Raw genomic sequence first — 24,403 nt, 5'->3', positions numbered from 1 at the left:
AGAAAGTCCAGACTAAAAGCCTTAAAATGAGCGTCCCTAATTAAATCAGGTAATGACAAAGTGCTGACGCAGAAACGCCTTTGAAGAAAGGATGCTTCAAAAACCAAACATCACTTGTTACATGTATACCCTGACTGGTCTTTTTTTACGTTGTATGATTAGAAGCCCATTTTTACAATGCTAGGCATTTTGGTCAATGCCATAAGTACCTGCACTGAAGATGTCCATTTAGTTAATTCTGAGGTAATGGAAGCATTACCATAAAATGGTAACGCACATAAATATCCATTCTTTTAATCCTAAAACAAGTTATCTAAATCATAATTGTAAACATTAAATTTCTGAAAATTACTAAACATCCTCGTAACATGCTATGCATGTGGTAGAAGAGGTAGTTTATTGTATCAAGAGTTAGAACAATCAAGTTTTAATGAATATTGCACCAAACCAGCAGATGATTATATCATTACCATCTCATTACAAGTTGTGATGAATATTTATGATGATTTGCAACTTTTTCTTCTGAGACACACTCACATACAGAGACACACATTTCCGAGAAGCATCACATAACCCCCCGTGCATCTCGGCTCATCTAAAATCCTCTGTCGTCATAGCGACAGGGAGTACGGAGGCAGAGTGAGGAGAAGGGTTTCTCTGTGTCGTCTGTGTTTCTCATTCTGGTCGCAGCGCCTCACACAGCCAGTGAGGACTGACTCACAGCGAGAGACGGGGATGGACATTAGGAGGACAATAAACAAAGAAGAGCTGCATTTCCTGATTACAGCGATCAGTTAGACCTCAGTGAACTTTAAGGAGGGGTGAATAGTTACTCTGTATTCATCTATACCACACATTTTAACACACAAGTACCTATACTTGAGGGGAATTCAACAGTTCCTCTTACTACCACGGGATTATCCACAAAAGTAGTAGAGAAGGGGCAATAACATAATCAACTCTAAACTGAAGCAGAAATTGAAGGAGTATAAAGATGATGGATTTGAGACAGGCTCCCCCACACACAAAAACACACCCAAGCATTGTTTAAAAAAATGCAGCATCATCCTACCTCCACCTACAGCCTAACAAACTAACAGCAGAAGAAATGAATACTTGGCTAATGTGTCAGTGACTAAGTGGAAATATAACCTGGTGGCTCTCCCACACAGACTGGGAGTGTATTTGCTCTTGGTGGCTTCTCGGCTGGCTGCAGATTATTAGTCAAATAATGTCCTTCCACAATACGGTCCGGTCTCCCCTAGAGGACAACTTTAACAAACACCACACACAACAGATTATCAACCAGGAGGATTTGTGTCTCGTTCCTCCACCAGCCTGTCTCTGCAGAAAACTCAGAGTGGTGACAGCAGCTCTGTGCAGGCACAGACCGGGACTTTAGGGGGGAGTTTAAAAAGTTCCACCTGTGGGGAGAGGATGGGCCCGATTTCTCACAGGCCAGCGCACAAAGAGCCTCACTGTGCAGGCGAATCAATGAGGGCCGCCAGACGCAAGCCAAACACCTGGGGAGGGAGAGGTCACATGACAACAAGGAGAAGGGGAAGGGGGCGTTGTCATGGTAGCAGCTGCTGGTCAAGACAAGATGGAACTGGGAAAGGGTTGTACATTTACTTGGATCACAGTTTGCTCCATTTGAAGCTACATCACTTTGGATTTTCTTAAAACGCAATACCAGAATTCTCTAGTCATTTTACACAAATTTCATGTTGAACTATTCAGAAATGTTAATCAGAGTTTCCCATAATCTGCTATCAGGCAGGCGTTATCCACGGCCATCTGAGCACTCACTTAGCATTTCAATCAAATTTACTGATGTTTTAACATATTTAAAGGATTTTTCATCAGCTAGTGAGCTGTATTGCTCGTAGGGCTTGGAAAAAAGTGACACACAGTGGTACCTAACAACAAAAGGTCTGTGTCCATTCCCATCACATTTACACCAACATTATCCATTTTCAATACACCAGTGATTTTCTGTGTTTTTGTCCTGAGTGAAAAGTCTGAGATGGTGATTAGGGCTGAAAAATTTTGGAAAATAATCTAGTTACAAGTTTTTTCCCCTAATTGCGACTAATGTGATTATTCCTTAACTTTCTTTTATTCATAAAAAGGGGCTGAACAATTCTTTAAAAGTGTCCAATTCTGTTGATTTTGAAAAAAAGAGTACAAAAATGAAGAAGGTTGGATTTTTTTGTAGACTATTCTAAAAATAATGGCACCTAAATGATTACATGATATGTCATGCATAACAGCTCTGATGCAAAAAAAAAAAAAAATTAAAACTGGTATTTTGACACAAATTTCAGGTCAAAGAAATAGTTGACTCCTGCGATTTGAAAATCACAGCAGGCCATACTGCAATTTAATCTGATTTTTGATTAACTTCCCAGCCCTAATGGTGATTAGACGAATGTTCTGTCATATCCATCACGGGCGAATCAGGACAACAAAGCATGCTGTAGGGGAATACAGCCCTGGGACGACAACTACAAAACACAAGATCAAAACAGTAATAGTGTTGTTCACTATAAGTGGAGCCAGCTGATGAATCAGACTCTTGCCGAAGATGGTCAGGAGAAGAGCAAAAACATCTTTTCTATCAATAAAGCTTTCAGTGTGGTTCTTTTAACAAAGATATATTGTTCAGTTTTGATTATACTGTTGCTATAGCTGCATCTGAGATAATCTCTTCACTGGTTGTCGTTGTTTATCAGCTTGCTTTAAGACTAAAACCTGCCCATAGCTGACCAATCAAACACAGTTGCAAGGTCACTCAAAGTGTGCTCTCAAATGTAAATAGTTCAAAATTTGACAGCAAATCTAAGTCAATTTGGGGTCTTCCTGGCTGATGATTTGCAGACTTCTTGTGAGCAACCAAAGCAGCTTACTGTATATATGACTTTTAGCGCAGCTGTGTTGACGTACACTTACACAACGAAGCATGGGAAAAGCAGAGAGCACCGTGGGGAAAGGAGAATTCACACAGCCTGTGCGGTTAACTATTACACTGGAGTGTATGAGGTGGAGGAAATGGGGGTGTGGGAACAGAGATGACTGCCTGGTAATATTCCACCATCACCACCCCTGAACCGAGTCAAAACCGTCTGCAGACACAGCCTAATAAGAGGAGATGGGTGAGGAAGAAGAGGAGGCTCCTCAAAACATCAGCAGATCTTCTCCTCATGTGGGTCGTAGCTGAACCTTAAAAAATCTCTTCAAGCCCAGTAACTCAGACTGACCCCGTTCTGAACTCAACTTCCCGTCCACCTGGTTCCTCCAGTCCAGTGCACTGACCCAACACGCCAGACAGACAGTCTGACACATCTTTAGGGAGCAGTACTCCCCCCTCCCTCCTCCTCCTGTCTGCCTGTTTGTCTGTCTGCCATGTTTTGACTCCAGCTCAGGACCGTGCATGCTCATGTGCAGCATTGTTCTTCTATTAACAAAAGGTTTCCTCTCCCCCCCTGTCAGTCCTCCCTGGCCTCTTCAGGACTAAAAAGTGAAGGAAAAAAGAGACACCAAGACGTTTTGATGGACAGGTGCTGATGGTTGTGCTAGTAAACCTGTTCTCATCCGTCTCCTGCTAATCTCTGAGACATCTTCTAATCAATCTCCTTTGACACCATGTTGGTAAGTGTTTGGTCTTGAACATTGTCTCATGTCTTGTAGATGCATGTCGTTGGAACAAGGCAGACGTAGGCAAAGTGCTGCAACATCAGTCTAACGCAACTTTAGGAGCTCAAAGATGTTCAGCCTGATAAAGAAAGGAAAAAAAATAAAAGGGTTCAAGTTCTGAGGTGCTGGAAAGCCTTGTGGTTATGTTGTAATCTCATAAGGAGGCACCAGCATACTCTGATCCTGGGCACTCTGCTGCATGTCACCCCCTGCTCTCTTTTGTTGAAGACTGCAGCCTCTGTATAAGTGGTGTCCTTGACTGAAACAACTTAAAGGCGAGTGATGTTATTTGAGCATTTTTGTGTAGTGTACTGTTGGTGAATACTATCACAAGTAGAAACAAAAAAATAGAATGTACAAAAAGGAGGCAGAACAGGATGGCCCTAACAGCCAAGTACAGCAGGGGTGTCAAACTCAAGGCCTGGGGGCCAAATCTGGCCCGCAACATCCTATCATATTTGAATTCTAACTGGCCCACCAGTATGAGGTCTGCAGATTTCCTCCAGTATAAGTTGTAAAGCCATAAAAATCTGAAAAAGTAAAGTGTAAGAGAGATTTCATGAAAAGTCAAGAGTGTGGGGAAAGAAATTAATTTGTGTTTTTATTTCATAATTTCAATTTTGCATCTCAAGATTAGGACTCAAATTTATGACTTTGGCTTTTCATTTCATACTTCAACCTTTTCAACTCACAATTTGGACTTTATATGTCATTGATTCCCTATTTTAAATTTTAAGTCATATTTTGACCTTTTTAACTCCTTACTTTGGTTTTTTAATCCCATATTTTGACTTTTAAACTCATGATTTCATTTTTTTCCTCATATTATGACATTTTGAATTAATTTTTCCTTTATTATCATATTTTGATCTTTTGGACTCCAATTTTAAATTTAAGTCATATTTTTAACTTTTTAAGTCATCATTTTGAATTCTAGCTCATATTTTGACATTTTCAAATCCTAATTGTGGCTTTTTTATCACATATTTTGACATATCAGACTTACAATTTAAAATTTTAAGTCATATTTTGACTTTTAAACTCATGATTTCACAATTGGTCCCATATTTGACCTTTCAAACATATGATTTCAACTTTCTCCTCATGTATTTGCTCTTTAAAAACATTTTTTTTTCTATTTCTAACATTGTGTTCTGATCTTTTGAACTAATAAGTTGAAAAATTTTAGGTCAGATTTGAGCCTTCAAACTTTTTCAATTTCCAAATGATTTATAATCAGTGCTGTTTTTTTTTTTTTCATAATTTATTACTGGTGAAAATAAGACGATAAGATCATGGTTAAATGTTGACCCTGTTAGGCTCTCAGGTTAGACCTAAATCAAGAATCTGGCCCCTGCTGTGTTTGAGTTTGACACCCCTGAAGCACAGTATTATTCTGTAGGAAACACTGCATGATAAGCAGACTGTTTTTCATTTTTGCAATAATCGAGCAGCCCCACAACACAACATGAGGAGCAGTAACCACTCATCTCAATTACTTTGAGTTTGTGGTTGTAGGAAGCCAAAATCATATCTGAAATTAAAACTCAATTGATCACCCAGCACTACAGAGAACACTGTCTAAATTGCACTAATGTTGAACATTAAAAGACTGTTAACAGAGTGATCGTGGTATCATTGTGTATTTTAAATGGCTACAGCAAACCTACAGTTTAGTGTTATAATCTTTAAACCATAACAAAAAGGTGGAGCACAATTGGATTTTCTTAAGCATTTTAAAAGCATGCTGCGACACTGTTCTTTGTGTCAGAGCTACTGTCACAGAGCTGAAAAAAGAAAGAAAGAAAGAAAAAAACCCACATCTATCTGGATGTTTTTTATATAAACCAATGTGATTTGCAGCACAAAAGCTACCAATCCTCCAATGACTTTATGAGCGATTTTATAGGGCACATGAGATAACATTTTCACTGAGTGGTAGTGCAGTTCAACCCTCATTATATCTCAAAAACAAACAAACTAACCTCTAAAAAGACCCAGCTTTACGGAGTAGAGGTTAGCCCAGTTCGTCTGCCTCAGAGGCAGCCACACCATCCATTCACTGACATTCAGTGCTGCCCTATTCATGACAAAAGTGGGTTACTTTTTAAAGAGCTGGCTACACCACTTAACTTTAGCCTTTAACTGCAGTTAGACAGAATGGAGAGAGGAAGCAGGGTAGAGTTTAAGGAGTTCAGGCCAACTCTTCATGGAGTTCAGGCTCACTGTGGAAATGTGGTTAAGGCACTGGGAAAATTCCCAGCTTTGGCAGGTTTTTTTATATCTTAGCAAATCTTCTTACATAATATGCAAATCTGATAACACTCCTTCTGGTCACATTATAAAGATATTAGAGTCACTGGTGGCACAGAGATCATGGAACTACTTACTGCCAGGAAAATCTTCTAATACCTCTAAACAGACCTGCCATTTCCAAGATTTTGGAAAATCAGACGAGGAAAAAGAAACAAAATCTCCCTGTGCATCACTTTACAGTGAGAGGAAAACAGAAAAGAACACCTAAAAAAAGAAGGGAAAGACCTTAATGTGCTCTTTTTAAGTATAAATCACAGAGGCATCCAAAGACATGCTCCTTCTTGGCGGTCTCACACGTGCCATGAATGGAGAGGGGAAGGAAAATCATGTCAAGAACTGAAGAGTAGAGAGGAAACTAGTAGCAAAATGTCCCAAGAATCTCATCATCTCTGTGATGTAACATTAATACTCCAAAACAAACACAAAACATTAAAATTCCCAAGACTCCTGTTAAAGACTAGAGTAAGAGGACGTCTGGGGACATTTAATGCACCGAATGACAGTGAGCTGAAGAGTAAAACAGCAGAGGAAGCAGAGGGGTAAAAAGGAAGCAGACATATTAAATCCCCCGTAGCTTCTCTATGTAGACAAAAGGCCATTACAAAGACAAGGTACAAATGATGCTTAGCACCTTATGGAGAAGAGAGGACATGTTTGATCAGTTTGTTATGGTCATATTAAATGTACGAAGAACTAGCTGCAGGGAGAGGGAAATGAAGCATCACTGTCCAATTATAATTGCATATTTCAAAAATCTGGACAGCCAGCTAATATCAATGACACTGCATGCAGTCAGTTTTTGTATTAGATTCATTTTAGTTGCCATGACACAACATTGGTAAATGTAATCTAGGGTTTTTCAACAAAAACAAAAAATTATGGCTACTAAGTGAACTGTTTCTGCTTATACAATACCAAACCATGACAAACTCACAAATACCACATACTTAGGCCCTGTTTTTAAAACAGCAACAATTTAACTCCTATAATAATGGTAATATAACAGATATTATTCAGGTTAATCACCATTTACTAACTCCTATGTTAATAATAGTTCTTAAAAACAAATATAACGAGTTTTCCAAATGCAGTATTCCAAAATGTAGGCATTGAAGGCCTAGAAGATTAAAGGGATATTTCAGGATTTTTGAAGTTGGGTCGTATGAGGTGCTTGGCTATAGTAGTGGCATTAGCCTCCAGTGATTTCCATGTAATCTGATCCTGTTGTTATTACGAGCTCGGAGAGAGCTGGCGCATAGCGGCTGTAGATGGGAATGTTTTGTCCGCGTAAATTAACGAGTTTTACGATAAAATGGGCCAAGAAAATATGTTGGCTCGCCTGTGCGCTGTGTCGAAAACGTACGCAGCACTTCATTTCTCCCAAAAAAAACCTCTAATTTACGATACAGCTTTCGCCATTTTGTATCCTTCCGCCTCCACACACTGTTTACCGTTCACACATCCTCTGATCAGCTGTGTGGGTCTGCGGACTTCTTCAGGAACAATAACACCTCATCAAGCTAAAACAAAGATAACAAGCGATATTGACACGAATGATGATGATGTGCCCTTTTCTGTGGATACGAGAGGATATGTGTATGAACCGGAGTACACTGAAGAAGAACTTATGCAGATGGATACAGACCAGACTTATACAGCAGGCTGAAAGAAAGACCAGAGAACCTTCATTTGAAAGTTTAGAGCAGGAGAGATCCCAAGTTACCTGGTGGTGTAGGTGTGGAAAATGCGAACCCATGCAAACCCACTCGGAGAGCTACTGTTGTTACTGAATCATAGGATAGCGGCTCACAGACACCTGACACCTCGCTTTCTTTCTCTCCATTATGCTCTATTCAGGCAGCATGACGTGATGACGGACCAGCCTGCCATTGGTTGACTGACTCTCACAAAGGGAAAAACAATAGGACTGTTAGTATTCATGCTAGCAATACTAAATGATCCAAAATGAATTAAAAGTGGATAAAGATATTCAGTATCGGGTTTACTGGTGTGGATTTAATCTCTAAAGTCCCATAAAGTCATTTGAGTTCCATTTTCGCTAGAAATGCTGCTGCAAGGGATTCAAAGGCATAGATTGAGTCAATGGGATGGCTCAATTGAAGCTTCAAGGTGAAAAACAAGTAAGAAACTACGATTTATGGTTCAAAAGTTATTTAACTTTTAACCCTTAGAGCTCACAGATATTTTTCCCCCATCATATCTTGTCTGGACGTTTTTTCTTAAAAAGCTTGTAAAACATCAACCCTGTGGTGCACAGTCAAGTTCTATACATCTTTTTTTCAGGACAACCTGGGTTTTAAGAATATATTAGTACTAAAGTCATTTCACTTGAATTTTGGAAAAGTTATAGGACTCTAAAGACATAAGAAAAACACAAATCGAAATCTGAAACTCAAAGATTTGAATTGATAACACACAGTAAACAATTGTGACTAAGCATTTTCTTTGAACAGACTTGTTCTCCCATCTCTTGGGGACAAACCTCTTGCAGCCAAAAGCCTGATAAAAACAAAATAGAGTGTAGGTAACTGATGTCAGTAATCTGACAGCCTGTGGGAAACACAGCTGATGAACCGAGACTGCTTTCTTACCAAACCAGTCTTTAAACAAAGATAAACAACTGTACAAATCCAGAGACTGAGGCCAGTGAGGAGCTTATCTTCCTCTGTAAAAACCTGCCAGACTACACAGAGAAACTCACCACGCACATCCACACGTGAGAGGAAAGAGGTTGGCAGCACTCTTACTGTGAGAACATTTCATCCATCTCACGTCACCTTTTTCCTCTGTGATACAGTCGGTGTAATTGCATAATAGAGGAGTCCACCCTGACTATTTTCAGCTCCAAATAGTGGGAAACCATGCCACAATGGCAATTTTTAGTTGCATTCCTGTTACGCCTGCATAGTACATCACTCTGTGTTTCCACTCTGTGCGATACAACGTGCCGAGCAGAGAGTCATCCAGGCGAGTAAAGTGTTCCACAGCACCTTCAGCGACGAGTCAAAACACTGAGACGGTCACAGCTCGGGCTTCTGCAAGCTTGCACTCCTGCCGGCTGGGACCAGAGCTGAATCAGGCGTCTTCTTGGCTCTTTTTCCGCTCTGATGTAATGGAGGAGAGTCTGGGGTGGATAACACCAACCTGTTTAACAAAACTTAAGGACCACCACACTGCGGTGTTAAATGCCAGAAATGCTGCTTCCAATCCAGGGGAGTTTTAGTTTCTAAGAATAATTTCACAACTTCATCTGGGAGCTGTGTTACATCATTACCACTTAGCCATTTTTTTACTTTTATGCTCTGTAAGATGCCAATAAAAGTTGGATGGAAATGGCCGTCAGACACTTCTAAGAATAGAAGCAGTAATCATGCTGTAATTGTAGATGAAAAGACTGTACAGCCAACTGCTACTACTATGTCTGGAGAATACGGCTGAAAGTTTTAGTATGACTAATTTTGTGTTGATTCAGTGATTGCCTAGTCTGAACTAAAGCACATTATCTTGACCATTTCTAAAAGCACTGGTTGCTGCCAGGTGATTGGATATTTGCATTAATAAGCAGCTGAATGTATACCTAATGAAGTGATTAGTGAGTGTATGTCAATACTTGTCATGCCCATGACTCTCTGGAGCTGTATCCATAAACTTGCTGCAGAACCAGCCAATGAGCCCTCTCTTTTGGCTCTAATGCCTAGATGTAAACAAGCATGTACAGCACCTGGCACTGGCAGCATGGTTTGGTAGTACTTATATATACAGGACTAAGTGTATATATGCTGTGTCAGCTTTAACTATGGTGGCTGGGAGGTCTAAGACAAAACAATATCCAAAAAGCATTGCATTAACAGAAAGAAAATAGATACAACACAAATGCAAGCAGCTGTAACATGAATGCAAACAACTGCAGCATGAGTACAAGTAGCTGCAAGCCATTTCAGTAACTTGTGTTCATCTTGCGTTGGTTATGCAGTTTTCTAAATTCACACCTGCATTTGTGCAAGGAGTACCTATTTGCATTCAGCTTTTCTGTTAAGGCCAAGTTTTATGAATATAGATCTGACATCAGGATGGTAGCAGAAAATCTGTCATTAAATATAATACTTTGATACCTTTTTCCAAGACTCTCCTCAAACATTTTAAGACCCTATTTTGTGGTGATTTTAAGATCAAAACAGATATCATAGAAAACGAATGCCAGAAGCATGCAAATTAAGCTTTCTAATGCTTCCTAGGAGCATTTTGAGATCAGACTGTGAGGGGGAAAAACATCTCTGTCTAATACCATCGAGTAGCTGTCAATGAAAGGTCTGAGTTTATTTATTTAAGCGGCCTAAAATTAGTTTAAGTAATAATGTATTCATAAAAGCCATTTTACTAGGGTGGATGATCAGCTGTAGCTCAATACAGTTGAGTTTAACTGTTTCCCTAATTCTTAACCTTGCAAAGCAGATGGATTCGCTGCTTTCCGTATTTCTCACTGGCGAATCCATCTTGCAAAGCCGCTGTCTAACCCGTTTGGGCCCAGTTAGAAAGTGACAGGACCAATCAGTGACAAGAGCAGTACTTTTGGGTGCGGTGGAGTCGTGACGTAAGCAAGCACCAAGAAGAGGCCGGTGCAATTATGGCACTAGAGATTAGGGTGGATGCTGCTAAAGCGCCAGTTTTATCAGAACTTGATGACATTTCTTCTTAAATGAAGAACAAAGAACAGCAGTGAGTTGTTTTCTTTTCAAAAAAGACAAAAGTCGTGTACTGATATGTCTACAGTCGCCGTGGTTCACGTCATGCAGTCCTCTATGGAGTTTACTCCTCGGTAGCGACTACGTCACGTGTTTTGTTGCTCTGATTGGCCCGTAAAGATGGGTCTGACAGAACATTCATCCAATCACCCTCTGTTTTTTTTCAAAGGCTCTAGCCTTTCCCAAACACCATTAATGGAAGTTTTTTTGTGTGAAACAAATCCATCTGGCGTGCCAGGTTACCCTAACTCTAGATCGGCTGAGAATTCTCCCAGCATAAGCAAACCCCCCTCCCCCCGAAAAAATACAGGGCTCATCATGTTTGATGAATATGTAAGTTCTGATGCTAAAAAATTAAGACTTTTCAGTCTTGCATGCAAGACTTTTTAATACTTTTAAAATCCTAGTTTATGCTAAATAAATTTATCACCTTTGAGTACTTTTTAAGACCCTGCAGACTCCCTGGATATATTTACTGGAGCAATACATAACCCCATTTACATGTGAATGTACACTGCAAGGAGGACTGAAGGCTGGCTGTTTTCACACTATAAATATTAGCTAGATTTCTTAAAGCAGTTTAACATGGTCTAACCACTTAGGACTTTAAACAGTGTGCTTACTTTTGACTGTTGTCTTACATTTAGACTCGTTGTTAGTTTGTATTTAAAGAATATTCCCTTTTAACCAAGTGAAAAAATATTAGGCTGGGTTCATCCCCAGTGTTGACAAAGTTCTTGTTTGTAGTATTACCCAAGACTTAAAAATGTAAAAAACATGATTCCTAACAGAGAGATGTGATATCAAGCTTCAGGAAACAAACTGCATGACATGTGGAGAAGCTTCATGTGACTAACACAAGCCTGGAGTTAGCTTCTTAATTAATCCAACATCCAGACAATAATTTCATTCAGTGGGAGAGAAACAAAACCCTGGAGGTAACAAATAATCTTCCTCAGCAGTGCACTGGTACAGCCTTAAAATAACAATGTCCAAAAGAGCAAATGCTAGGCAACATGACCATTTCCTTTCAACTACAGCTTTGTACTATCTGCCTGCAAGCTGAGTCATCGGACATTTTGCCCTCCTGTTTACATTCTAATGAATCTCCTGCAGACCAAACCATCATTCTTGTGCAACAGTTACACCTCAGACCCGATGAGAAGAGTCATAAAGAAAAAATGATCATAGAAACCAACTGTGTGCCCCCACATATGTTTAGGATTCCTGAGGAGTTAGTGCGTAAGGAAGGATAGCGTTGAAATATCACGTTTGCTTCCCGGCACATACGCAGACAGACTCTCTCCATCACAGGAATCCTGCTGTGTATTTGTTCTACTCTAGAAAAAGGTGCCATTTGAAATGTGATCCGGTGTGAATATAAACATTTCTCCTCTGGTCCGGCCGTCTCAGAGGACTGAAGGGGCTCAAACGTCAGGCCAAGGCACGGACAGACGTCTGCAGTCAGCTGTTGGCGTCTTGAGGGTTTTGCGCCAAACTGACCCCCCCTCACCCAGCCGGTTAACACTGCAGACTTGAGAGACCCCCGTCGTAATCATATCAAGCCGTGTCCATCCAGGTTTAAAGCAGAGCCAGCACGTCCGAGATGGACTCTCAGGTTACCCTCCATCATCAGACAGCTGGGTGGGAGCACTCCCCACCTCTACCTCTGACTTCAAGGAAAACCAAAGGACTGCTGCATGTGTGGATATTTCTTAGAGCTAATGAAACTTTATGCAAACTGTCTGAGTGGTCTCACCTGAGCCCTCAGCTAAGAGATGAAAATAATCCCAGACATCCCTACAAACAAATGAAGGAATCAAGCTTTAAAGGGCCACAGCTTCCATCACATTTAAGAGGACAAATGGGACAGGAGACTGCTCTGAATTTACAACACCTTCCCTGTCCAGAGAGGCTTGTTATATTCGGCAGTATGCTTTAAAAAGTAACCAATAAACGAGAGATACGAGTCACTGGGGACAGTTTTTCCCTTTTTACAAAACAGAGATGTAGTGAGGCTGTTAATGAATATGAGATGCTAAGGCTCTGCTACAGCAGCTGGCAGGCATACTGCATTAATTATTCTTGGATTTAATTTTCTCAAGGAACACGTCAGAAAGCACCTCTCAATTCCACAGTACAACAACAGTCATAATGCAAGTCAATTTGTTAAATAAAGTTTCAATAATTCAAAAAATCATCCAAAGAGGAATAGACAAATCCAGTGCAACTGCATCTTAGAGCTAAAATTATACCATAACAAAATACTACAACAAAGAAATTCCACCTTAATACCACTCTTTATTTAGATGCATTAAGAACACTTACTGGATGTAAAGTTGTTGGGCAAATATGTGCAGCACCTTCTTAGGTGCGTCATCCTAAGCAACAGCCTAAACCCAATGGTACAGTGGTACATTTTGCTGATATTTAAGGCTGATACTGAAATTCAACTTTTTAAGCTAATACCTGCAGATATCAATATGCCTATCATATCATGAATTCATATAAATCCACCAAGATTTGGCATTTGGCAAGTGTGACTTTTGGATCTTGCATGTGCACAAGTTTTTGTGTTTTACAGAGAGATATTAATATCTCTGATGTTCTGCTCCTTTCACATGAACTGGTGAATATTTACCTCATGTATACTCCTATTCTATCTAAGTTTAACACTAATAAAAAAAAAGCCTATTTGCATTATTTCAGTGTACACATTTGGTGAATCATAATCTGTAAACTCTAATCTTGATGATTCAGAGATGCTGCAATTCCTTGTTTTCCTTCCTGATGTGAAAGCTGCGATTAGTCCCAGTCTGGCGTATGTTCCCAAACCAGACCTGACATGATTCTGATACACTGACAGGTACCAGGTCCTCCTAAATTACTTGTGTGATAAAAAAAATGGGAATAATATCTGGAAAACAACCGATCAAATTCTCTCTACAAGCACCAAACAGTTACTATTTGTTAGACAGTAATGGATGATAAGGAATGTGGTAGAGACTTCTAAAGAACTCTACAAGGAATAGCGTAGTAACTTATGAGTGACCCCCAAAAAACCTTAAAGAACACTTGCATACAGTCTAATAAATACATCAAAATATCCAACCACGGGATCAAGACTTGCACCTTTTCCTCATATTATGCAACACTACAAAGCCTAAATGACTCAATTCTTTGAAATTTCATTGCAATACGCTGAAGAGTCTCGAAAGGCACTTTTTATGACACCTATTTAAGAAAATAACATGAGCTTAACATTTAAAAAGCAATATTGAGGTGTTTAATGTCAAGTTTGTTCCTGTTCAGTACTGGCTCTGTGCAGAAAACTGAGGGCATCTGAAGCCAAAGAGGGTTCTACACACACAATGAATATGTATGCAGCCTCCTCCGATTAAAAAAATACCCCCCAGTAGAGTTTCTAACTTCAAAGAATGTTCTAGTTTGGAAAATAGGCAAGAAATAGGAGGGCGAGGGTGGAGAGAGAGGGACAGCGTGGACAACAGCCAGGCAGGACTGATAGAGGAAGAGCCTGTGGACAAGAATCAGTCAGATTCTCGCTGGAGTTCCCCTCCTGCACATTCATCACTAATCCAGTTCTGACCCATTAACCAGCACAGCCAGGTTAACAAAGCAGCCTTTGAAGAAGGTCTTTCCCAAACCACCCTGGAGGATTAGCACTTCTGCAGGGCCAAACATACACTCTGACAGCACTACAGGAGGCACACGACCAGTGCAAGCTTGCAATATTACTTCATTACTCCGTATGACTCATCCTGGCTGAATACAGCATACTAATTTACATTCTTTATAAACTGCAATTAACCGTGGCCCCGAGCATTGTGACTACATAAATCACTAAATGGAAATAAAAGATGTGCAGGTGCACTTCCACAGTGATCCTTCAATCAGTTTCCTTTTTCTTACAGCAGAGTAACAGAATGATAAAACCACAAGAAGTGAATATCAAATAAGCAAAGGATGAGTTCAGTAAGTGCAGCTGATATGTGCAGTACGCCATGAAGGCTTGAGAACAGAGCTGCAGATGTTTCTGTACATGCAGCTGACTTTAAGCTTCAGTACCCAAATGATTCCCTCTCAGGAGATAAATGCAGTATGTGTAAGGGTCCATCCCATTAACTTGCAATAACACTGATTCATTTTCCATTCAGCTGCATGTAAAAGGAGAGGTGATATCATAAGTGTTTCATGACCATAGAGAGTAAACCTACCAAATAACAATATAGTGCTGCTATTTTGGGGAGTTTTATGTAAATATGGTAACCAACTTTTTACACACCTTTTTCTAACAATTTGACAATTTCTTTTAGCCGGCTATTTCATTTGGCTTTTTTGTTCAGTACTTTAAGCCAGTGGCTCCAAACCTTTTTTTGTCACATGCACAGAGGCATCGGTTTACTAGCCAATATCAGCCCTGACAAACATTAGCCATCAGCAATATGGTTGCAGAATTTTTTTCCTCTTGTGTCCTTACAATTTGATGCTGGCATTTATCACACCTAACTGCTGATTTAGCAAAGAGATTCATTATGGGGCAAAGATTGATTTATTGGACAACACACAGACCACTTGCTAATCTGTTATTTGAAACATCACTGGCCCTGAGTTTTCAATAAGTGCACCTCTGCTTTATCCTTTGAGGATATCTAAGGAAAACCGAGCATTTTGTAGACTGATGAGATAGAGCTTTTTGGACAAGCACCTCATTCTACTGTTTACAGAAAACGGAATGAGGCCTACAAAGAAAAGAACACAGTACCTACAGTCAAACATGGTGGAGGTTCAAAGATGTTTTGGGCTTGTTTTGCTGCCTCTGGCACTGGATGCCTTGACTGTGTGCAAGGAATCATGAAATCTGGAGACTATCAAAAGATTTTGGGCCACAATGTAGGGCCTAATGTCAGAAATCTGGGTCTGTGTCAGAGATCATGGGTGTTCCAGCAGAACAATGACCCCAAACATACCTCAAAAAGCACCAAGAAATGGTTGGAGACAAAGCGCTGGAGAGTTCTGAAGTGGTCAGCAATGAGCCCGGATCTAAATCCCATTGAACACCTATGTAGAGATCTCAAAACTGCTGTTGCAAGAAGGAACCCTTCAAATCTGAGAGACCTGGAGCAGTTTGAAAAAGAAGAGTGGTCCAAAATTCCAGTTGAAAGGTCTAAGAAGCTTGTTGATGGTTATAGGAAGTGACTGGTTTCAGTTATTCTCTCCCAAGGATGTGCAATCAAATATTAAGTTGAGGGTGCCAACAATTTTGTCCGGCTCCTTTTTTGAGTTATGTGTAAAATTATGTCAATTTTCCTTTTTTTCTTCTGTTTTTTTGTGTTGTTCCAAATCTCATAGGGGAAATAAACAAGTGGATACCAAAAACATTTGTAATTGCAACAATTTCTTGGAGACATTGTGTATTTTCTGGAAAAAATCCAGCAGTGCCAATACTTTCTTCCATGACTGTATGTGTATGAGTCTCACACCTTCCCCTGGGTGCCCAGACCCCAGGTTGGGAACCAGTGCTTTAAATTGTGTCTAGACCAGTCTTTATGCTGGTTTCAGACACTTTTAGTTCAAGTGTCACTTACAGCCTGGAAATTGCAAAATACCCCCAAGAGTACACGTAGTCCTTGTTGGTAATCGCTGCTGTAAGACAGTAGAGTGTAACCAGAGATCATGATGAGAAATCTTTCACTCCTTTCAGGCTCCAAATGAAACAGGATGTGTGGAAACAGGAAAATATTATCGGTTGTTAATGTTACAAAGCAACCATTCTAAAGTGTTGATGCTCTGCTCAGCAGGAAGAGTTGATCTCCCTAACCGCACACACCGCCCACTAATCAAACCCACAGCACACAGTTATAACACAGTCACAGGACCGAGCTGAGAGACACACACGAGACACCTCATGTCCTGCTGAGTAATAGCAATTCTCAACTTTATTTTTACAGGGGAGCCTAAAAAGGGAGTTTCTGGGCTGTTCTGTTCCCCACCTGTCAGGGGTGACGTTTGGACAAGTGTTGGGTCTGGGGATCACTTCCTCTCTGAGAGGCTGCCCACTCTCCTCTCTCCCTTGCTACATCTGGTGTCCTCAGAGCCGCTGTTGGCGGTGGTTAGAGGGTCGAGCAACCGCAGAAGTCTTTGTCCTTATTGAAGAGCAGCTGAAGCAACAGGAAGGCCAACTCCAGCCAGTCAATTAATTGATCAAACATTTTAAATTTATGTAAGGCTCTCAGCAAGTGGAAGAATATGTTTAAATGTGTTGTGCAACAACTACAACCTCTTTTTGATCCCTGTTTTCATTGTTTCTAGTCTTTTGCTGCTTTTAAATTTGTTTTCTTTCCTGTTCAAGCAAAAATATGGAAATGTTTGCTCAAAATGAATGTCTATAAAAGGCTAGTAGAGTCAACAGTTCACCACATGCTGCTAATCACTGAGTATTTACAATATATCCTGTCTGAACACCCAGATGGATCCAAATGACTTCCATACAGACACTCTGTAAAAACGGCTCTGACTGAGACCACATGAATGAATGGAGAGCCGGCTCAGACCACATTAAAACACCCTTCATCATCAGGTCCTGTGCCTCCACAGTCCCATCTGTGCCCAGCTGTGGAGGTTTCTTCTTCAATTAGCCAGCAATGCTAAGACCCCCAGTGTGTACACTACAGTCACACCAGGCAGCACTGAAAAAGCCAAGAGCCTGCTATAAAAGAAAGGACTGAAGCCTTTCACTCAAAGCCGCACAGAGGGCCAGTGTGAGACCCCAGGGCTTTGGCTACATCTTTGAAATAAGTCTGTTTTATTCCAGCGCAGCATCTGTGTCCATTCAGAAAAGAAGCAGTAAACTTTTGCGTCTTTTTAATCAAATACAACAGCACAGGTCCTTCTGTTTGGAGAATCTTCTACTGAATCCAGCAAATCTGCAGCAGCAGCTGATTAAGTGGAAAGAAAGACACATGACAGAGGGGCAGAAAAGAGAATCAGTGAGTGCGGAGGAAGCTCGGTTAGTGAGGGTGGGAGTGAAATATGCATTGGACTCGGTCTGAAGGGGAAGAGGCTTACAGTCGGAAAGAACAGGAGTGACTCAGAGACAGAAAGAGGTGGGAATGTGAATGGAGAATTCGAGGGAATCCCACTGAGATAGCTCTCTTCGCTCGTCTGCACCGCGCCAAAGAATTCAGATGAGCAAACCATATGCTTGACAAGTCACATGTAAACTCTTGGCAAAGACCAAAATGGCAATAAACGTCAAGAATCTGAATCAGAGTAGAAAATCAATCACTTGTCGGGTAATTTCTGATTCTGTTGTGAATATTTCTGGGCCAAAAAGTATTTTAAGTGAAAATCCTTGTCTCTTTTCAGCTCAAGTCTCAGTTATATTCAGTTAAGCATTCAGCTGTGTGTCATCAAATTTATAGTTTCATGGAAAGCGATGCAAATTGAACTATAATCTATGTCTACAAGACAGACCTTAATAGGGATGATACAAAAGAAATGATGTAATTTATTGCTCAGTGTCTACAATGTGTCTTGCCCTTATCTGTATTTGTATGTCACATTATTTAGGAGCGATCAGCTATGGAATACAATGTAAACCTGTCCCGTGTAGTCAGGGGGCAATTCTCACCCCAAGTGTTAGTTTTAGCAGCTTGCTTGCCATATTTTTCCAGTTTAATAGCTGGCAAACATGTGCAACATCTGGTTCAGATGGGGGGGGGGGGGGTGCCTGCAGCACAAACAGCTACAGGCCTGTTTAAATGTAACAACTCATCATTCACAACCTGCCTGAAAACAAGTTCATCAGCAGCTATGTGTCAAAAATCAACTTGAATGCAGATGACAGCATGCAGCTACAATGTCGCAATGACGCTCTGCGGGCCCATTACTCCCCCTGCAGCAATCTAATCAGCCCAGTATACACAGCTGTGCATAGCTAAACAAAGAAACATTTAATGACAGCGTGCAATGAAACGTCTCAGCTAAAAGCGAGCCGCAAGACAGCTGCATTCCTATACAGCCTCCTCTCCAGGGGCCAAGCATGTGAATGACAATGATAATATTGCATAATTCAGACAGAAATTTGCTCCTGAGGAGTGATTACTAGTGGTACTTAAACAAACATCCACTTAAAGATCCACAGACAGAGACACATTACACAGAGTGATGTTATTGCTCTGTATGTCAGTGAAATTTAGTCTGATGGTAGTACAGTGTCACTCAGCATCAACAGGAGAGCTGCTGTATGAGCTCCAGCTCCACGTTTTCTTTCTCCACAGTGGACTCACATTCTTTGCATTCCTCCAGAAGACCACTGCGGTCCATCTCAACCTGCAGTGACAGACTAACAGGCTAGATTTCTACTTGGTAGTTGTCCATAAACTGTCTCACAGACATCACTTGTTGACAAAGTAAATTATAAAGTTGTCCCAGCAGGTTTGAGATTTCATTTAGCATCACTAACCAGCAGTCTGATGCTCTGTCGAAAGTTAAAAAAAACTGAATAGCATTCAACTCTTGGTTCAGTGAAATATTTCAGCAAAACACTCCCCTTGTGTGCTGATATGTTCCCAGGATTGGAAGTAAACAAACCTAAAAGTACTTAATTACAAATCTCTGCTGCTCAGACCCCATTAGAGAAGTGCATGAGACATATGATGTGCTGACATTATCTGTACACAGTATATAGATAAGACATCTGCCATAAAATCTAGTGTATGAGATGCACTTAAAATGCCTTTTTTAAAAGTTGTTTTCTGCATCCTACCTGTATGCATACCAGCATAAAGTGGTGAGACATCCACTGTCATGGCTGCAAGTGGGGATAATCATTGCACAATGCACAAGATTATTGAAAGTTTGCCCCCAGATCACAGTGCATTGCAAGCACTTTTAACACTGCTACCACAGAGCAGGTATGTAGGAGTAGGCGCCACTTTTAACAGTTTTTCTCCCCCTATAGGACATAAACTCTAAACTTTCCGAAAATGGTGGTACGACAATAATGCAATAAGCCTTTTGGAGTGCAAGTTTGATTCAGAAGAATCCTCGATAACAGAATACAGGTGAACAGTGAAGGTGGCAGAGCAACTAGGTGCCTGTGGGTCTGTACTTCACAACTATCACATAGGCTGAGAGCTCACTCTAAAACTTAACGAGGTGAAGACAGGTGACGCTAATAGAGCTACACAGAAACTGCATGCTGAGTGCAATAGAAATCTCTGCGACAGTTCTCCTCTGGGAGACACCCCAGGAAGGGACTGCATCTTTTATACTGGTGCAATTTATAGCACATATGTTATAGCACCATGCAAAATGATGCATTTTATAACAGATTAAGTTTCATAATGTACAAATCATTTGTTTTTAAAGGCTTCTACAGGAAAAAGGTAATACTAAGTGTGATATCTCCTTTTTACTTAGCACAACTTTAGTTGTTTTACTGATGCAGTCTTTTAGATTTCATCAGTAGTCCTTTGGTATATTTTTGTTTTATATTTTTGTTATATCAGCACTTCCCAGAGATTAGCATTGCATTTCTGCTGTTTTGTATTTCTGTCATTGTCCATATAATCCCAAATTATCTATGTACCAAACTAGAACAGTGTTTTTATTGGCTGTTTTATCTACAGAAATGATTTCGCTGCTTGGGATCATGGTCATGCTTGAAAATAAAGTCACTCTCTCTCAGGCTTTATCCAGAAGAAACAGCCTCACAAAGGTGGCCTAAGACTTTTGCACAGTACTGTATATTATCAGCTGATATTATTAGCTATGTCCATGCAATATATAGTGAACATAAAATAAAGAAAATACTGCTTGGAGTGAATTCAAAATACTGTACTGTCACGGATTGTTCTGCATAGTTTACGATATCCTCAGCACAATCTACAGCAAATGTAGCAGAGGATTATAGACGAGCAGACAGTGGACTGCAAACATGATTAGCTGAAAATCATGTTTCAAGAGCAGCCTTCTGGCCTGTCTGAATAAATATACTGGTGCACCAGCCACATAAAGATCTATTTTCATTCCATTCCCAGCAGGTATCAATAATCAGGCATTTTTCTGTTCTATTATCAGGGTTGAACCTGTCTCAAAGATCACATAGTTAAAGCTCTGCAGTAGAGTATGTATCATTTTAACAATGCTAGGCACCAGATGTTTGCATAAAGCTATAGCCTATAAGTAGCATACGCTCATCGACTTCTGCTAGTTATTAAAAACCTTGCTCAAAGCTTGATGCACTTGGCCATCTTGCAGTTCCAGAGCATTAAATCCATCTTGTTCAAATCATCCTCCGTACTGTCTCCACTCATTCCTATCAGACACAGCACCAGTTTAAATATTTAATTTGGCCCTTCCTGAGAGGAAAGACCGCCATGGACTTTGATTCAGGTCAGATGCTGGATGTGCATCAAAAAAAGAGGGGGCAGCTGTCGGCCACTTCTCCCAGTCAAAACACTGAGCTCTCATGTAAACCTTTTTTCTGTATACACAAGAGGGGAGGAGGGGGGAGATGACCAACAGCAACTCTGGCTGAGAAGAGTTCAGGACTACTTACTGAAAGATCCAGACATAAGATTGATCGAGAATGCCACTTTACCAGATCTATGATTATTGGAAGAGAAAACATTTTGATGTCATGGAGATAAAATCTGAATTTATGGTGATTTTTGCTTATTTTAAACAACACAGTAGCCATTCTTTGATCAGTGATAGCATCTTAAAGAAACTAAGTTATAAAAGAACTACACTCTTTTCATTAAACAGGTGCATGTAAAGGATATGCATTTTTTTAGACTGCACAGATATGATGGCAACATTGTTTTTGTGCAATTTGGACAGTATGCAGGCCTTCACCTGCCATCTCTTGCAAAGTAAAACAAGAAATGATCCAAAGCTTTAATTACCAGTCCTTAGCTGGTGGGCTATGCTAACATCTGCTAGCCAACTTTATGTGTCTGTCAGCAGAACAGAGTGATAGTTTGGAAGCACACTTACACTTACAGAAATTATAAATGCAAATAAAATAAATGCGTGAAACAAAACCACACGTACTGGCTTCAACGCAGTGATAACTTCTTTAAAAGCAGTCCAAGGTAATGTGTAACTGCAGCATTCATGGACCCTTGTGGTGGTTACTGGCGACAATCAGATGGTCCAGACTATTTCCAAGAACAATAGTGTCCATTTTAACCTTTCATTAATGAGCTAGATGCACAGTTTGAACTATGCTAACTGAAAGCATAAAACATGATTAAAAATGCATTTGAAGTCGTATTACAGTCGTTAAATGGCATGAAACAGAACCGGCGGCTAGCCAGCTAAACAGCCTACTGGAACGGTTCCTTCCAGGAATTAGCCGGCACCCTCCTAGCTTGTGTGTTGGGGGGAATATAGTCGGGGATTTAAAAGCGTTGCTAGCTACCTGTTAATCGCAGCTTCACGGGGCCATTCCGCCGAACTCCTTGGTTAGACATCTCCTCTCGGTTCCAGCCGTCACTGCTCGAAGTAAAAATGTGTGTTTAGCGGCGAAAAATCAAAAGGTTTATCACCCTCTCCGCCAGTTTTTAGACAATAATGGAGTCAAGGCATTGTGGCCCGGATGTGAACTGAACTGCCATAGCGCTCGCGCACAAATGCGAAAAAATAAAATAAAACAAGAGGAGGAAAAACGCCGCTGTCGTCGTGCTACAAAGTGCATTTATTTAAAAAATATCTTCTCCCGAGTGAAAGGTAAAAAACACGCCGCTCTGTGGTGGCTGTAGCTCGGGGTTTTTATCTTCACATCTTCGTAAAGGAGCCTCCGTCCTCCTCTCCGCTCGGTGAGAGTTGAACTGTTGAGCCCTCCGCTGGAGATCCCGGTTCACGAGGCTGCTGGGAGACCGACCAGTGGTGACGTCACGTCGAGGGGGAGTGGGACATTTTTCCAACATGGTAAAAAAAAAAAAAAATCACAACATGTGGATTCAAAAGGCTCTGCCAAACTAAACTTGTTATGGAATTTATTTCAGCACATGTTGTTGGAGAGTTAGGGTGATGTAGTTTTTTTATTATGGTGTTATGACAACACAGACAATCAGAAACAGAGGAAATCTGTTGATCTAACAGGAAAATTCAGAGCTGCAGGGGGAATTTAAGGACATTTTTTACTTGTTATCTTCCCTCACCATGGAGTTTAAGAAAATCCCTCACACGATGCACTCCTGTAACTCTGGAGATGTCACCCATCCATTGTTTTATTTACTGGTTTTATGTAGTGAAAGGTTTTCTTAGTTATTTGATTTCTCAGCAAGTCTAAAGAAGAGAATTATTGCCACTGATTAAAAACTGTGATTTAAGCCTAAACTCTGAGAAAAAAAGGTCAAAATTCTGAGAGACAGACTTGGAATTCTGTTTAGGGGTTTTCTCCTGGAATTCTGAGGGGTGCTGAATAAGTCAGACTTCTAAGATTTGGACTGAATACTGAGGGGAAAAGTCTAAATTCTGGACAAAATAAGTAAGAATTCTAAGATTGAAGACTGAGCTCTATGGGGCAGAATTCTGAGGGGATAAAAGGAATTCTAAGGGGAAAAAACTAACCCAAAATTTTGAGAAATTATAAGGAATTCTAATAATTGCTTGGAAATCTGGAGGGAAAAATGGCAGAGTTGGAGTTGGATTTGGAGGGAATTAAAAAAAAAAGTAAAAAATCAGAGGAAGAATTGTCTCAATTTTGTGAAAAAAAATTGCAGAAAAATTCTCTCTCTCTCTAAAAAAAGGATTAAACCTGATTTCTGAGGAAAAAATGTCTGAAAAAATGCCTAAATTCTGACTTACTCTAGGATTGTTGATTTTTTTAATCAATTTTTCATTTTTCTTGGAAGTTCATATCATGGGGGAACAAGGTTGAATTCTTAAAATAAATCTTATTTCAGAGGTGGGGGGGGGGAAATGAAAATAAAATAAAAAGAAATGTGATATTTTTTCAGACTTTGAGGAAACAAAAGGGTCTGACACTGTAGAAAACATCAGAACTCTAAAATGAAGACAGAATTCTGAGGAAAAGTCAGAATTTGGAGGAGATGATTCCTGGTTCTGAGAAGAGTTATTTAGATGTTTTCCAGGAATTTCTGGTACAAAGAGAGATATCTGAGGAAAAGGTCTGAACTCTGGGGGGGGAAAGTTGGATTTTGGACTCTTTTTTTGGGGGGGGGGCATTTTGAGACGAATAAAGGGTCCACATACTTTGAAAATGGTTTACATCGCCTAAAGATTCAGAGGGAAATCAGAATCCTAGGGAAAAAGTTGGAAGTCTGATATGTTTCTTGGAATTCTGAGGAACAATGGGTTCATTTTTTTTCAAAGTCAGAATTCTAAGATTAAAGACCAAAGTCTAAGTGATAAGATCCTGAATTCTAAAGTCATACAGAATCCTGACTCTTTCTAGGAATCCTGATTTCAGAAGTTGGAAATTTAAGGGGGGAAACAATTCAGAGAAAAAATACAAAATTCAATCTTTCGTTTTAGAAATTAAAAGAAGGCTGTCTTATAAAAACACTACCCCCCACCAAAAAATCAGAGTCCCTAATCCTTTTCTATTATTTTTTTTTAGACAATGGGAG

General features: G+C 40.2%; 1 protein-coding gene across 1 annotated transcript in view; it reads right to left on the bottom strand.

Moving 5' to 3' along the window:
• Nucleotides 1-22,636, bottom strand: part of smurf2 (SMAD specific E3 ubiquitin protein ligase 2) — an 89,696-nt gene extending 67,060 nt beyond the window's left edge. The window contains exon 1 of the mRNA XM_041817512.1: nucleotides 22,228-22,636. Coding sequence (XP_041673446.1) covers nucleotides 22,228-22,279 — 52 coding nt within the window. The 5' untranslated portion in view covers nucleotides 22,280-22,636. The remainder of the gene's footprint in view (nucleotides 1-22,227) is intronic.
• Nucleotides 22,637-24,403: the final 1,767 nt, after the last annotated feature.

The sequence above is a fragment of the Cheilinus undulatus genome, linkage group 21, assembly GCF_018320785.1.
Source record: "Cheilinus undulatus linkage group 21, ASM1832078v1, whole genome shotgun sequence".
NCBI lineage: Eukaryota > Metazoa > Chordata > Actinopteri > Labriformes > Labridae > Cheilinus > Cheilinus undulatus.
Note: the sequence above shows the minus strand (reverse complement) of the source record. Positions and strands in the feature narration are given on the sequence as shown.